We start from the raw sequence: 15,665 nt of genomic DNA, 5'->3' as shown, positions 1-15,665 counted from the left end.
TATTATAAATGATATCGTGTAAATAATATTATGAGTAATTATTTAAGTTTTAAAAAATAATTAGAGTAAATAATTCTTTTTATAATAATAATTATTTGAATTCAAAAAAATAATTGTTAAAATAAAAAAACTGAAAAATAATTTTTTGTTATAAAAAATTATTTAAATTTAAAAAATAATAATTAGAAAGTATATATTTTTTATATATAGTTATAGATTATTAGTATAATTTTATTTTTTATTACTATTATTAGTATAAAATGATGAAAAAAACTCATAACTAATTATTAGTATCCCATAATCGATTATGTATTAAATAATACTTTAAAATATTTATTGGAATATATTTTATAAATATAGAATTCCGGTTTTATTTTTAAAAACGTCGTAAAAGAAGAAATGAATATTTAAATTTCAAAATGAATATTAATCATTAGTTTATCTAAAAAAAATTTACTCTGACTAAACTAAAACAGCTTGTTTGGTTTCATATATTTTTAAACTAAAAATTAAAATATAATTAGTGGGGTTTAATAAATCAAAGAGTAATAAGACGCACATTTTCTCCATTTCTTCTCTCTCTCAACAGGAACAACGAAAACCTCGCCTCTCCGCTCCGTCGGCATTACAGGCGGCGATCTCATCTTCCTCTCCTTTGAAGCCGATTCTGTAAAGTAGTTCTTTGAGATAACGGTAACGACTGTGAGACTCTTTTGATTAGTGTGAGGGTGACCTATCAGCGCCGATGTCAATGAATATGGAAAGCTCCACTTCTCAATTTCCAGTGTCTCAACTCAATTTCTCTCGGGAAATCAATGTATGCATGCGCGAGTGTCCGTTTCCTGCAACTCTTAGTAGCCAGCAACTAATTTTTAACTCCTTTCCATTGATTTTATAATTATAGAAGATGCAATAATGTTAGAGGTTCAAATTTAGCTGTTCAATATATATTTTTTTAATGTTGATAATTAATACTAATGCTGAAATGTTGGACTGATGTTGAGAAATTACTTGCTTGCTTTCAGGGGAATGAAACGGAGATTATTATTTCGAGATACGAAGATCATTTTCTGGTGAGTGCTGATGGAGTTGTTTTCTATGTTTTTATGGTGATTGTGCTTACTTTTCTGACTGCTTATCAGGTTATTGCTACCCAAATAGGAACCATGGGGACAATAGTGTATGCCAGGTCTGCATGTGACTTCTGTGAAATATCATTGATTTTATTTATATTTCTTGACCAGTAAAATCATAAGCAACTAATACTGAGAATAAATATATCACTACTGATACTAAAGAGAATTCCACATCAAGACCTTGTTATATAGAGGTTTATGAGATATCATTGCTTTTGTTAGACTCAGTCAGTCAGGTCACCTTTGATTAGAAAAGCCATCCTCTGATGTGCAATAGACATGTAGAGATCTCTAATTTACTTTTTTGAACCCGTCGCTTCTAACTATGCCACCCCTAAAATTTCGATCCACTCCTCCCAACCTAAACAAGTCAATCTCCTTCAGGATCATTTAAAGAAACCAATAACTTCGATTTTTGAGAGCACCCTCGGGGGAAATTTTTTGTGTCTATCCCATAATCTACTCCTATTGTTTTTGTCGAGAATACATTATATCCCAACTACTTTACTAACTCCCAAGCAATGAAGTATGACTTGCCCCGCTATCTATCATGATTTGATGATGCTTTATAGTTCTTAGGTGTGTAATTTCCCCTGCTGAAAAGACAGATAATTTGAGCATGTAACATGTAAATACAATTGGTGCACCTTCGCACAGAGTTTCTCCTTCCTGAGAATTGGTCTTTTCAATCACTTGTTTTCCTCCAATTTTTCATCTTCTGCCAAAATAGTAACCTTGATACTTTTTCTGGACATCTGCGTCTTCAGCTAAATGGCTGACCTGAAAGTGAAAACAATTGCCCTCATTGCTTCTTCTTTATTCGTAATATGGCTAGTACTTACGCTTCTGTTTCATTGTGGATAAACACTAATAGTATAAGACTTCGTAGTTGAGTGTCCTGCTGCTATATTTCCTCCACACGGTCTTTTTCTGAGTGAATGATTGATTGGGACAGTAGTATTCTTGAAAAGACGTGAGAAATGCATTCCTTGAATCAGGCTTGGTAAGCCATTATAGCTGCCCTAATGGATCCCAGTTTGAGTTGCAATTCCTCCTTCACTTGAGTTATTGTTATAATATTTTAAATATAATAGTACTATACATAAAGTAGTATTAATTATAACGGGTAACGTAAATAAATTTATAAAATTCAAATTTAAACTTCAATTAAAAGTTTCGTAAGACAACATATTATACAAGTAAGTTATATATGAAAGCAAACAAATCTAATACATCATATTTGATTTTGAAAAATAACATAAAATACGTTAGAAACTGCAAGTCTCTTAAGAAAAAACAAATACAACAAAAAAAAGATGTTTTTAGAGCCAACTGTTTGAATCTCTCAACTTGCTGGTTTTCCATATTTTTATTCTGGTTCTTGGCATGTTCAACCAGTTTTATCTTGGTTAAAATGAAATTCAGTTCTTAGGAAACTTTGGACTGGAGCCTGGTCTGGTTCCCAGCTCAACTCGTTGAACCAGCTGGTCCGGTCCGGTTTTGACAACAATGATCAATAACTTTTCTTTGATATCTTTGGCTAGATGTATGGACTTTGTAGTATTATTAAGATTGTGTTCATACTTGGCATTGCATTTGTGCTCTTCATTTTGCGCAGTGGAAATAAGTTCGATACGATTGTTAAAGTGGAAAGCGTGTTACGGTCAATAAAATGGTTCCTTTAGCAATTTTAATTTTTTTATAAAACTTTTATCAAACAGTTGGTATGCTAAAAGTATAAAGAGTATAGGGAGGAGAAGATCAACACTATTAATTTTTATACTGGTTCGAATCAGAAGATTATACATCCCGTTGTTAATCACTATAAATAGTGATTAACCTTTTCACTAAAATATTGTTTCACATATTACAATAATATGGAATAAAGAGTAAGAACAGAAAACACCTTCCTTCGACAAACGAACCAAAAGAAAACTGCTCAGCCAATTTGAAGAGAACAACTCTGACCTTAGACACACTAAACGCGAGCTTCTCCTATTCACAAGTCTTGACAAGAGCACTTTATCACTTGAGAACTTCCTCAGAGTATTCTCAAATGGCATAGATAACCCTCTAAATGGTTTGGTAAGAAGTATATATAGTCTTAAGGTTAGAAACTGAAAAGACACTTTCCAACTGCCAGTGATAATTGATTATTGTAAGTAATAATCGATTATTCGTGTCCGTTGTGGAGTTTTCAAAAAGGTGATAATTGATTATCCTGAAGAATAATCGATTATTTGTGCAACTTGGACAGTTCTGACTCAGACCAGAATAATCGATTATTTCGAGCAATAATCGATTATTTGCGCGAGCAACTCTTTTTCAAATGAGTTCGTGATAATCGATTATTACACCAAATAATCGATTATTTGCGCAAACTGTCTCTATAGAGGAAAAGTTCTAAATGTTTACATCAACAAGATTAATCCTAATACAATTTATACTACAAGAATGCTTTTAAACATATTACAACAAGGATCTTCAGGTTCTTCACTTTGTAGCATCATCAAAATCATAATCTCTTCAATTACACCAATGCACCTCATTGATAACAATAATATCTCAGTTTTTCCTTCTGGACATCCAATATCTGCACCTGCAATATTTTCAAATCTTTGTATATACATTATTGGCTGATCTTGATTGTTGCTAAGTTGGTTGCCTTTCATACATGCAGCTAAAATGTCCTTTCCCAAATCAATGCATCCCTGATCCTTGCCTCTAAATGCAACCTACCCTACTCTTTTGGCTTCTGCTGTCACACCTCAAAAAAATTTCTCTGTACTAGCAATCCAAATCATAAGGTTGCTCACCAATAAGATTGGGCAATTTGATTTTTCTCTCAGCTCTATCCTTATTCAGCCACAAGTTCAGTGTCTTAGGAGTGAGTTGTTCATCAACCTTCTCCTCGTCCAATATTCATTCTGTTGCCATTCACAGACTTCCAAGTCTACCAACATAGAGAATGTGATTGAAACCCATCCTCGCTGGGTTGTCCACAAGATTTTCCAAAGCCTTTGTCCTCAGGTCCATGTTCTGGTAGGTTAGATGATCTGCTTCACTATGATTAATCACCTGCAGCAGTACGAAGATAGAGGGAGTAGGGGAAGAAACACAACAGAATGGAGGGGGAAGAGAATTAGAGAGAGAGATAAAATCTTTCATTCCTCTCCTCCTATGCAAAAGGAGATCTATTAGATGTAGTTTGCTGCGGCTATCCAACAATAAGGAAAAAGAAAAATTTGCATAGATCAGTGCTCCCTATTTGTGATCCATTTTATCCTTACGTTTATCCTCATAAGTAACATAATCTCCCATCCAAATGGGCTTTTTCTTCTTTCTATTGGGCTTCTCATAGCTTTGTTTGTTATGGTATTGTTCCTCTTCATGGATTGAATCCATGCCTTCTTGAATCTCTTCATCATAAATAATTCTATCCCTTTTCTAGTGGACAAATACCTTGTCTACGAGGTATAGATGGGGATAATCTCGCAACAAGTTACTCAAAAGTAGACCTGTCAATTTGGCTCTTCTCACATAGTTTGACTCTAACTCACATAAGTTAGAATTAGAAAAACTCATAGGGCTATATAGCCCTTCACTGAAAAAGTCCACGGAACCAAAATATCCACAAAAGCCTTGTGGGTTAGGATCAACCTATTGGCCTTCTTTTTAGAAAAAATGCACTCTCAACGAAAGAATCAAATGACGTGCTTGACTGATAATCACCTGCAGCAGTAGGAAAATAAGAGGGAGTAGAGGAAGAAACACAACAAAATAAAGATGGAAGAGAATCAGAAGAGATAAAGTCTTTGATTCCTCTCCTTTGTAAAAGGAGATCTATTATAGATATAGTTTCTGGTGCCTAACAAAAAGACAAAATTGCATAGATCGGTGCTTCCTATTTGCTACCCGTTTTATCCTTATGCTTATCTTCATAAGTAACATAATCTCCCATCCTAATGGGCCTTTTCTTCTTTCTATTGGGATTCTCATAGCCTTGTTTGTTATGGTATTGTTCCTCTTCATGGATTGAATTCATGACTTCTTGGGTCTCCTCATCATGAATCATATCGTCAGACCTATCTTGTTATAAACCCAAGATAAAATTCTTAAATCTTAGGAAAAGAATTAAGAGATGAAGAAGAGAGAAAGAGAAGAAACTACCGTGTAATGGTTTATTGAATCACAAAGATCTCCAACTCATTGGACACCCCTTTTGACATCTAACAAACTAAAGTTGTTAAAATAACTAGGACTTTAGATAAATCCTTGTTTATTTGTCAGCTTAAAATTATGTATCGTCATGTACATTCAAATCAGTGATATCTTTCAATAAGAAAGAATTACTCACACAGTTGCATATATGACTTTTCAACGCCAGAAAGGAAGAAGGGGTGTCCATCAATCCAACATTCAACGTTTCTGTTATATTTGGCAAACGGGATGAGGTATGCTTACCTATGTCGGAAAGTATTTGTTATCCTTGATCTTTTCTGTCATATTGTGCTTCTTATTCACAGAATGTATTGATGCAGCCAATGTTAGTAGCATGTGCACGTCAGCTGATTGAGCAAATGAGGTAGGTATTCTTTTGTTCCTTAAGAGAAAATCTCCAACTTTTTTAGATTTTATTACGCATCTAAAGTGTTCCACTTTTCCTCAGAAATTAAGTTGGGTTTCATATATCTTAAAAGAGATATTCCAAATTGTTAATATATGAGCCTTTTATTGTTCATGTATAATTTAATAATTATATTTCGGAAATCATGTTGCCTCTCCAATTCTTGCTTTGCAGTTTGTCTGGCTCCTCCAGGCCATTGGTCCTCTCGCTTGGTCTTAAAGACCATTCGGTGGTATATTTTACTTCTTTGCTCTTCCTCACGCAAAAAGGAAAGGAATCAACAAACAAATAACCATACATATTTCAATAAATATGCAGGAGACGTTGAAAGGCATTGTTTCTGCTGTGACGGACAATAGCATCTGGTAAGAAATTGCTGATGAAAACATATCAAGTGGCATTCTACAAAAAAGAAAAAGTGATTGGATTTTAATTTCAAGTTTTAAAATTTTATAATATTTTTTATTACGAATATTGCAGATACTATAAGTGTAGAGAGACAATGTTGAACTAATGACCGGAGTAGGAAACGGGAGAGAAAAAAATAGAATTTTTAAGATCACAATCTTCATATTGGTTTCATGTTTTCAAATTAAAAACGTTTAATTGCCTCCCCATTCAATATGTCATTAAATTACATGTCATTGTTAAAATGGGAGAAATAAAAGGATGTTAATTTGAATTGTCTTTTGTTTGAATTAAGTAGAAAACACCGGGAGATTGAGAGAAATTCAAATGTTCATTCTTCTATAAATTTGATCTTATCTGTTTTAAAATTGGACAGTTATCTGAAACACTGAATCAAGTCAGTGGTTGAACTAAGGTAAATTGATGTATGTAAAATTATTATAATATTATCAGTATCTAGTATTCTTTTATTTACTATTTTTGAATAAATGAGAATGAGGATGAAATGCTGATTTGAGCTGATAGATAGGAGGGGAATAATATTGAAAATTTGGTCATTAACCATATTATCTGCCAATTCCTGTAAATAGTGGTGCAATTATCATTGTCAGTACAATACAAATATTTAGTAGTTTTTAGCTCTCGTCTTCTTTAGATTTCAGGATATATGATATTTTTCCAATGATATTCTTAATTTAATTAATATGAAAATAGAAAAATTGTTTTGTAATAATGATACATAAATATATATTGAAATAAATAAAAACTGAAAAAGAAATAATAAGTAAAGTAAATCTCTTAAAATTGCATCCAAAATAGAAAAATGTAGTTGTTTTTTCCTTGGCTTAGTCAAATAAATCTTAAACGACCATTATAAAGGAACATAAAGGATATTTTTAAATTGTAATAATATATTTGTAGAAATAAATATATTTTAACTTTGTCATCAAATATATTTTAATTATATAATCCATAACTTGGTTGTTTAATTTTGTTATTTTTCATTGGTTGAGCATTATAAGTATAGTTTTTTGCTTGAGAATATTAATATATAATAATTAAATTAATACATATTGTATCGAATATGTAATTGTTAAAATGAAACAATTTAAATATTTAACTTTTTACACTTAATTAATACTAAGAGACTGTTTCATCTTTAATTAGATGGCGGTAGATTTAATGTCATCATGTCGTGTACTTATAAAATACAATCTCGAAGTTATGTAAAATTTAAATATGATCTTTAACTCGCATATTTTAATCAAATTTTATAAAATTTCTTAAAGGAGATAGAACAACGCTTTATATAAAAAAGTAAAATTAAAAAAATTATTATGTGATTCATGCATTATTATTTTTTACATCCGTCTAAATCTTTTCAAGAGGAAAAAAATTAATGTATTATTATTATTATTATATTATATTATATTATATGTATGTATGTATATATGTATAAGTTGAAAATTTCTCCTAAATAAATATAATAGGATGAATAATGTTAAAAGTATAAAAATAAAAATACTCATAAATTTATAGATTTATTGTCTTGCAGTTTTAAATATCTCCTCTCGAAAAACGTACTTATCTCTGAGAACCATAATAGTCTTCTCTACAACAAATACATAAGGTAAGATCTGACCTTGAGTCATGGCTTTTACAAAGTGGAAGAAAATGGAAAAGCTACTTCCTTTGAAGGGTTTATTATTCTAAAATTTTGGACACCAGTTGATCACAGGATTTACACTGGAATGGTTTTTCATATAAATCGCCTTTCCTATAACATAAAAAACCACAAAGCTTACGGAACTATGTGGTAAAAACAAGAAACACATGGGTGACAGAAAACTGGAGAGGAGAATTCTCATTCATTTCCAAATTTCAATCAATGATTGTGAGAGACAGGCATGAACAGCTATAGATAAAAACCCCTTTTGGTGATGCTGATGCATTTTATTCCCTTATGGTGGTAAGGGGATATCAGCCAAGTCTTCTCTGTAAGGAATTTCATTCAACTCTGATTGACCCTTTTCCATTGCTGCTTCATTCTTTGTCTCAATATATGTCTTAACAGTGTCTTTTCTTAATGTTAGGTATATTACTGACCCAACATAAAGTGCCATTAGAGGAAACACTACAATCCCAATCAACACATTTGCCACCTTTGGTAGACTGCTATGAATTAACCAACCCACGAACGCAGTAGAAAGGTAGTATACATTGATGCCAATGATTCCCAAGCCCAGAATCCATGAGATCACAATTATCTGTACCAAAATTATGTCACTCTTTTTATTTTCAATCTAAAATCTTCAATCTTAATGGTCAGTGGATACTGCTATATATAATGGATACAAATCTATCATTCTTTTAGGAGAAGAATACCACTCACAATTATAGAATTCTTGTGAGGTCCCATCTTTGTACTGCTGCTGCTGAACTTAAGCAGAGGAATCAAAGCGAATGGAAGCTCAAATGAAAGTATCATCTGCAAAACGATTTAGAATGATTTTCAATGTGATAAATTTTCCGGATTAAATGTGTTTTTAGTCTCAAAACTTTTATGTAAATTTTGATATATTTTAATCTTTAAAGTTGAATACAATTCTTTTAAACCATAAGTTAAACGATCTTTCAAAATTTACATTTGAACTAGAATATCTTAAGTGGTGTAATTTACTCAAACACTATTTTAAAAAGACTATATATATATATATATATATATATATATATATATATATATATATATTTATTTATTTATTTTTAAAATTTGAATACTTAAATGTATCAAAGTTGAGTTAATCAATGCTCTTAGAACATTTATTAGCAGTATATACAAACCGATGCAATGATGATAAGCCGACCAGCTCCTTGAGAACCTCCAATGATTGAAACAATAAGACTAGGTGTTATGGCAATGCATCTAGTCATAAAGTTTCTAATCCATGTTTTCATCCTCATGTCCAAGAAACCCTGTTGCATCAAACCAGCAACTTGAGCACACCCTTCATCAAATTATAACAAAATACAGTGTTCAATGATATTCCAAACTAACCTGCATAATGTATTGCCCTGCATAGGTTCCAGTGATGGCTGAACTTTGTCCTGAGGCTAGCAGTGCTATAGCATAAATGGTAGAGCTCGACCGTCCCAACACGTTCTACAAGCAAAGGACAACAATTTTTCGTGTCAGATAAATTGGAACTGAAATAGGATTAAACTTAACATCATGATTTCACTATGGCAACTTCTGTAGTGAACTGAGTAATTAACCTTGAGAAGGAAAGAAGCAGAGTTAAGGGTAAGATCGCTGCACTGATCAGCACTTGCTGCAGAAAGATTGTCAGCAGCGCAAACAGTTCCCGACACAGAAACCATTGCAACATTGATTAGGAATGCCACAAACAATGCAAATCCACTTTCTATGAGAAAGTATCTACATGCATCCTGCGCAATCAAGCAAATATGACATATTGAGCTTGTTTTGAAGTTTGTCACTTATTAAAAGCTTTCTTTATTTTCAGAGTGGCTTACATTGATGCCACGCACTGAACTGGGTACTTTTCTAGACAGGACCAGAGCAGAGTGGAGGAAAAGGTTGTGCCTGCATTTTGTCAATGGCTTAACTTTACACAGTGAATCCGGTAAAAAAGTGAACTTTAAACCTAACTTAATTCCATGGTAAAATTTGTATCCATTTATATACTACAAATCAGTTTTATAAACTTAGTTAGGTGCGTGCATTATGCCAATGAACTATAGCAAAATTAAAACATGCTATCATTATACCTTATATAGGATAAATTTTCCCATTTTATCCTAGTAAAGAAAATTCTAACAGGTTCATCCTTATGTGGTGTTTATGGGAGAAATTGAAAAAAAGTAGTAGTTAAATAGAAGGAAAAGAGGAAGTGTACGGCATGACAAGGGCTCCCAAAAGAGCAATAGCATCCCCTGTAGCTCCCTGACCACTGAGTTTTGGCACAAACATTCCTTTCAATACACCAGAAGCAGGTGGTTTTACGTAGCTCATTTCCCCAAAGAAACATCCAGCCATTACAAAAACTAGCACTGATATCAGCAGTTCCAACTTCCTTACCTGCGCAAACAGTAACACTTAGGAAATTGTAATTGAAAGTATATGTTTGATCAAATAAAATTAACCAATATCATGAGATTTTAGTATCTTAATGAGTTAGGATAATGATTCTTAATTATTACAACAACAACAAAAAGAAGCAAAATTACCCCAAATCTCTGCAGACCAAGAAATAAGAGGGTGCTGCAGCCAGTTATGAGAACTCCTGCCCATACAGGGATGTGGAATAGTATGTTCAACGCGAAGGCTGTGCCAATCACTGTCATCATCAAGTTTGGATCAAATCGTCAATATATATTTTGACCAACTTAAATTTTTTAAATTCATTTAACATTATTTTTTATTATGTTTTACTTTCTTTTTTTTTAAATACAAAAATTTGCAGAATTTTATTCTTATGCTACGTGTCAGTAAAAGTGTATCATGTTATATGGTATATTAAGTATTCATATAATGAGTAATGATTTTAATAATTTTTTTTAACAACTATTTTATAACAAAACATGTGTTATTATTTTATTGATCTATTTGATTTTATTTTAAAAAAATATTTAAAACAGATGAATCATAAAATGTTACATATGCATGGTCAAATATAGTAATTAAAAATTAAAATAATAACTTATATGATTAGATAAATAAATAAATTAAGTTAAATAATTCAAATATTATTAGATAAATAGTAATAATTATAATGATATTTTTAAAATGTCATTGTTAATAGACAACGTGTCAAATGTATTTCTTTTTAACTTTTGAATTAAATAAATTGAGTTTAATTTAACTAACATTCAAAAATTATTTTCTTTTTCAACTACCATAACTCGAATCAATAGATTTGAAGTCATTATTGAGCAACTAATTAAAACCACCCTTTATAGATGTTTCGATATTTTTTGTTGTGTATATATAACATTCTGTTCGAAATCTTATTTCAATTTAAAATATATAAATATACACAAATCTTATCTTATATAAATTATATTGTAAAATTAAATTAGATTTAAATTGTATTTCATGATATATTTTATATTTTTTCTTTTCTTAATTTTTCTTTTCGTGCAATATATTTTTGAATTTTAAAATTATTATGATATTTTAATAATTTTTTTTAATAATTTTTTAATAATATATTATGTATTATTATTTTATTTATTTATATATTTAAAACGAACCAATTAAATAAATAATTATAAAAAAAGTTATTAAACATGCATTTTCCATTTCAAAAATACCCGACAGGGAGTTTTTTTAGGACATTATAAGATTTCGATTGAAAGTTGAAAGGAAAAAAAAAGAAGGAAAACCTTCAGGTATGTCTGCAGCTATGACAGCGAGCTCAGCTAATATCCACAAACAGTACTTTACCAATAATGGATATTCGGCTTTACATAATTCTGAAAGGTGTTTTCCTGCAAAAATTCAAAACCTCAACAATAAAACTATCGATCTCATGCAATTGCTCATCGATATTCCACTCTCTGTTTTCGATCTTACCAGTGGTTACGCCCAGATTCGCAGCCAACGATTGAATTATAAGCGCAAACACCAGTCCAATCAGTATTACCCACAGCAGCTAACAAAACACAATACAACATTGAGAGGATTCAACTTCTCTACCAGCACTTAGAAATTACAACATTGATTTGATAGGTTTGAAAGAAATTGTGGGTTGAACTCTACTGTCAAAATACTAATGACAACTAACAGTATATACTGATGTTTGTTCATTCAAAGTTAGAGTAATTTTGTTTAATTCATTTACCTCATATTTGTGATCAGCTCCAGCTTGCAGATCAGTTTCCACTGCATGTGTAAATGGCAAAGAACAACTAAGCTCACAGAGAAACAAGTAAACGTGATAAAGGGTATGAAAATTTAGAGTGAAAGAATTACTGTTTCCAGGATCAAGGTAAGCCAAGGAAACCAGAAAGCCAGGACCCACATATGACATGAACTTTTTCCACCCAGGCTTCTGTGATCGACACATCAATGTTAAAATATATCAGATTGATGAAGCTAATTCACAACACGTCAATGTTAAAATATATATGCTACGCATAAATGCACTTCCTTTATTCTCTGATCGAGTTCGTATGAAAGACGTTTAACACATGTTATGCAAAATACACGAAGAACTGTATAAAAGTTTGAGAAATCTTAAGAAGAAAGAAAGAAGGAACCTCATGATTTGAAGGTGTAGGAAGGTTGTTAGAGGGAGAGACATTGACTGCGACTATGCGGTTACTGCCTCCATTAACTCCCTTTGGTTGCTGTTGCATGAAGCTAGCCATCTATCAGTCTTTTTGTTTTTGTGTGTGCATGCAATAAGATGAAGGGTGGTTGAATGAATAAAAAGTAGTTGTATAAGTGTTTATATTTATAGTTATCACTGGTTTTGTGTTGAGACAACTTAGACTTCCATTTTCATGCCTCTTACTCTCAGCTAGCTGACACCACGTAGCATATTGTTTTATTGCAGATGGCATGAATCACAGTACATACGTTTTGATCTTCTTCACCTTATAATTATATCACACTTAGCCTAATATTATTTATGTTTTCTGTAACTTTCCATTGATCAAGGAAAAATATCCTTAAAAAACTAATCCAACAAGTATTTCCCCATCTCGAATATGTTAAGAAAAACTCGAATTAATTATCACATCTTATTTTAGAGTCTGCAATTTCTACATGATCTTACCAAATTGAAAATTAAAGAATGACAGTATGTTTAAATTATTAATAATATCGACTTATGTGAAACTAATAAATTCTACAACTTTATAAGGTATATTAGTAATGGGGCCTTAGAAAATTTAATTTATTATGTTAATTAATGCAGTGATCAAGATTCAAGTATTTTCTTTATTTATTTGTAGAAAAAAGGTGTCGACAGTTGACATTTATTTAGTTAATATAAGTTATCGCATGAATAAGATATGTGCCAACGAACAAAAGTTGCTATCATTTTTCATTGATCCATTCAACTTATTTTATAATTGATATTTAATTTTTTATGACATCATTTTACTTTACTCTTTTTTTCTGGGTTGAAAGAAAAAAGTGGCAAATACAACTTTTTAATTTAATCATATTGTGTACCTTGACAAGATGATTAATATTGAATGGATTTATCTTCTTCCACATCATACAAAATAGTGGTTGTAAATTAGTTTTTGAAAGACAGAGTTTTGGATATCTTCATTTGTCAAAGAGTTAAAGAATAGAAATGAATAATCATTATAACTCATGAAATTGATTGGACCATGTAAGAAAAAAAAAATATCATCAGTGAGGTTTTTTAACGGGCAAAAATGACTTCATTATTATGGATTTAGACATTTTTTTATTTACATAAATAGGCAAGTTGAATAGTTTCCACATGACTTCAAATGAAGAAGTCGTGCAAGGGGTGAATGACTTCTATTCTGATACAATAAAAAAACTGAAGTCATGCACCCCCACACGTTTTTAGACACTGATAATCGATTGTGAACACTTGTAATTGATTACACACTATTAAAGTCATGTAGGGGATCACGACTTCACTGCTAATCGATTACACTATTACAATAATCGATTACTAGTGCTAAAATTCGAATAAAAGGGCCTCATAATTCATAACAGTGTTGTTGTAATCAATTACTAGAGGGGAAAAAAAGCTTAAAATTAAGTTAAAATATGAATTACATTCATTACATTCATGGAAAGAGTATTGACACCTCATGCTATGTTATGGAAAGAGTTTTTTGGTCATTCGNTCCATGCATAGAAGGGTTCAAATATTGTAAACTCATTCTTCAAGTAGATGAANCTTTTCTATCGGGTAAATATTATGGAACTTTGCTCACAACTATTGCTCAAGATGGCAAAAGAAATCTTTTTCCATTGGCATTTGGTACAAAGGAGGCATTGATATGGTTTTTTCAATTACTTCAAGAGCATGCATGTTACCCTTCAACAAAATCTTTGCATCATCACTGACAAAGGAAAAGGTATCTTATCAATCTTAAGGTCAAAAGAAGTTGGTTAAGAAGAAGACGTTATAAACTCCATTTACTGCATACGTCATCTAGCCTCCAACTTCAATAACAAATTCAAAATTCAGGAACGCAGACAACAATTCATAAACTTTGGTACTAATTAACTAACTTTTACTATCAATTCACTTTTTAATTTTCATACACTGAAGTCTTACAATTTTAATTTTATTATATTCTTACAGCTTCCAAGGTAAAGACACCCATTGTGATGACAAAACTTATTACAATGAGAGGCCAATTCTCCCAACAAGTAGCTTGGATAAATAAAATTCAATTAAAGAAATGATCTCAGGCTTTTGATAAAGGTAGAAGATATGGACATATGACCACAAATCTTGCTAAGTACACGAACTTCGTGCTAAAGGGAGCACGTTTATTATCAATTTGTGCTTTAATCAAAACAACATTTGAGAAGACACAATCATGGTTTGTTGAACGAGGCTTAAAAGCACAATACATGTTACAACCAACCCACCAATATCTAGTAGAAATTACTGACATTATTCGAAAAAATCAACAACAATTCGTATTTTGTCATGTTCATCGCTATGATCGAGAAAATTTTGAATTTGATGTTTAGGAAATCTCAACACCTCACCAATATGGCCCACATCCAATTTCATATAAAGTTAGGCTAAATGAATGATGGTGTGGTTATGGTCACTTCCAAGCTAATTGTCTCCCGTGTCATCAAGTTATTGTCGTTTGCGCATATTCACATACATCACTAACCCAATATATCGATCTGGTTTACACTCTTCACAATATTTACAAGGCATGAAGTACAATTTCACCCATCTGAAATGAAGATTATTGGTCTGTGTATACTGGTCCAAACTTCATACCAGATCCTCAAATGTGACACAAGGCATCGGGAAGAGCAGCTACTACTAGGATCCATAATGAGATGGATCAGTTGACCTTGGATAAACATAAAAAATGTTTTTACTGTCGCAACAAAGATAATCATAGGAGGACATGTCCATATCCCCAATAATTATTACATCTTTGTATTAATAATTTATTAACATTAATAAACTACATTTTTGCTTTATATTATATCTTATTTTTTACTTTAACAGACAATTGATACACACTAGTACAAAGACAGCATACAACGTCGAATATTTTTGGCCTTTCACGTTGAATGCGAGAACGACGTCATATCAGGAGACGTTAATTTAACGTCGAATTTTGTCAATATACGACGTTAATCAATATTTTTTGTCAATTTTGTCAATGTTTTTAATTAATTGTGATCCTTTTTTTGCAACTCTACGAGACCTGAAAAATAGAAAAAACAACAAATTTCAGTTTTTGATATTTTATAAAGCATAAACTATGAACAG

At 31.4% G+C, this 15,665-nt stretch overlaps 2 protein-coding genes across 5 annotated transcripts; one reads left to right on the top strand and one right to left on the bottom strand.

The window, feature by feature from the left end:
- Window positions 1-544: 544 nt before the first annotated feature.
- On the top strand, window positions 545-8,015 carry LOC106759996. 4 transcript variants are annotated; one of them, XM_022780626.1, is made up of 9 exons: window positions 550-817; window positions 1,026-1,073; window positions 1,143-1,189; window positions 5,524-5,590; window positions 5,678-5,721; window positions 5,938-5,995; window positions 6,082-6,128; window positions 7,727-7,801; window positions 7,900-8,015. In XM_022780626.1, exons 1-9 carry the CDS (start codon window positions 746-748, stop codon window positions 7,901-7,903), a joined length of 462 nt encoding a protein of 153 aa, XP_022636347.1. In that variant the 5' UTR covers window positions 550-745; the 3' UTR covers window positions 7,904-8,015. The 4 variants fall into 4 exon arrangements, with proteins under 4 accessions (XP_014498911.2, XP_022636347.1, XP_014498910.1 ...); XM_014643425.2 differs by lacking the exon at window positions 7,900-8,015 and having other exon boundaries at window positions 545-833; window positions 7,727-7,827; XM_014643424.2 differs by lacking the exons at window positions 7,727-7,801; window positions 7,900-8,015 and adding an exon at window positions 6,244-6,819 and having other exon boundaries at window positions 552-817.
- Window positions 8,016-8,108: 93 nt separating this feature from the next.
- Window positions 8,109-12,777, bottom strand: LOC106761140 (metal transporter Nramp5). Its single transcript, XM_014644653.2, has 13 exons — window positions 12,454-12,777; window positions 12,167-12,245; window positions 12,036-12,076; window positions 11,768-11,846; window positions 11,578-11,682; window positions 10,420-10,529; window positions 10,089-10,270; window positions 9,706-9,775; window positions 9,445-9,618; window positions 9,227-9,331; window positions 9,013-9,144; window positions 8,564-8,659; window positions 8,109-8,438 (listed from the first exon to the last, which is right to left on the bottom strand). The coding sequence occupies exons 1-13, from the start codon at window positions 12,562-12,564 to the stop codon at window positions 8,133-8,135; spliced, it is 1,590 nt and encodes a 529-aa protein (XP_014500139.1). The 5' UTR covers window positions 12,565-12,777; the 3' UTR covers window positions 8,109-8,132.
- Window positions 12,778-15,665: the final 2,888 nt, after the last annotated feature.

Source organism: Vigna radiata, chromosome 5 (genome assembly GCF_000741045.1).
Source record: "Vigna radiata var. radiata cultivar VC1973A chromosome 5, Vradiata_ver6, whole genome shotgun sequence".
NCBI lineage: Eukaryota > Viridiplantae > Streptophyta > Magnoliopsida > Fabales > Fabaceae > Vigna > Vigna radiata.
This window is presented reverse-complemented; position numbering and strand designations above follow the sequence as displayed.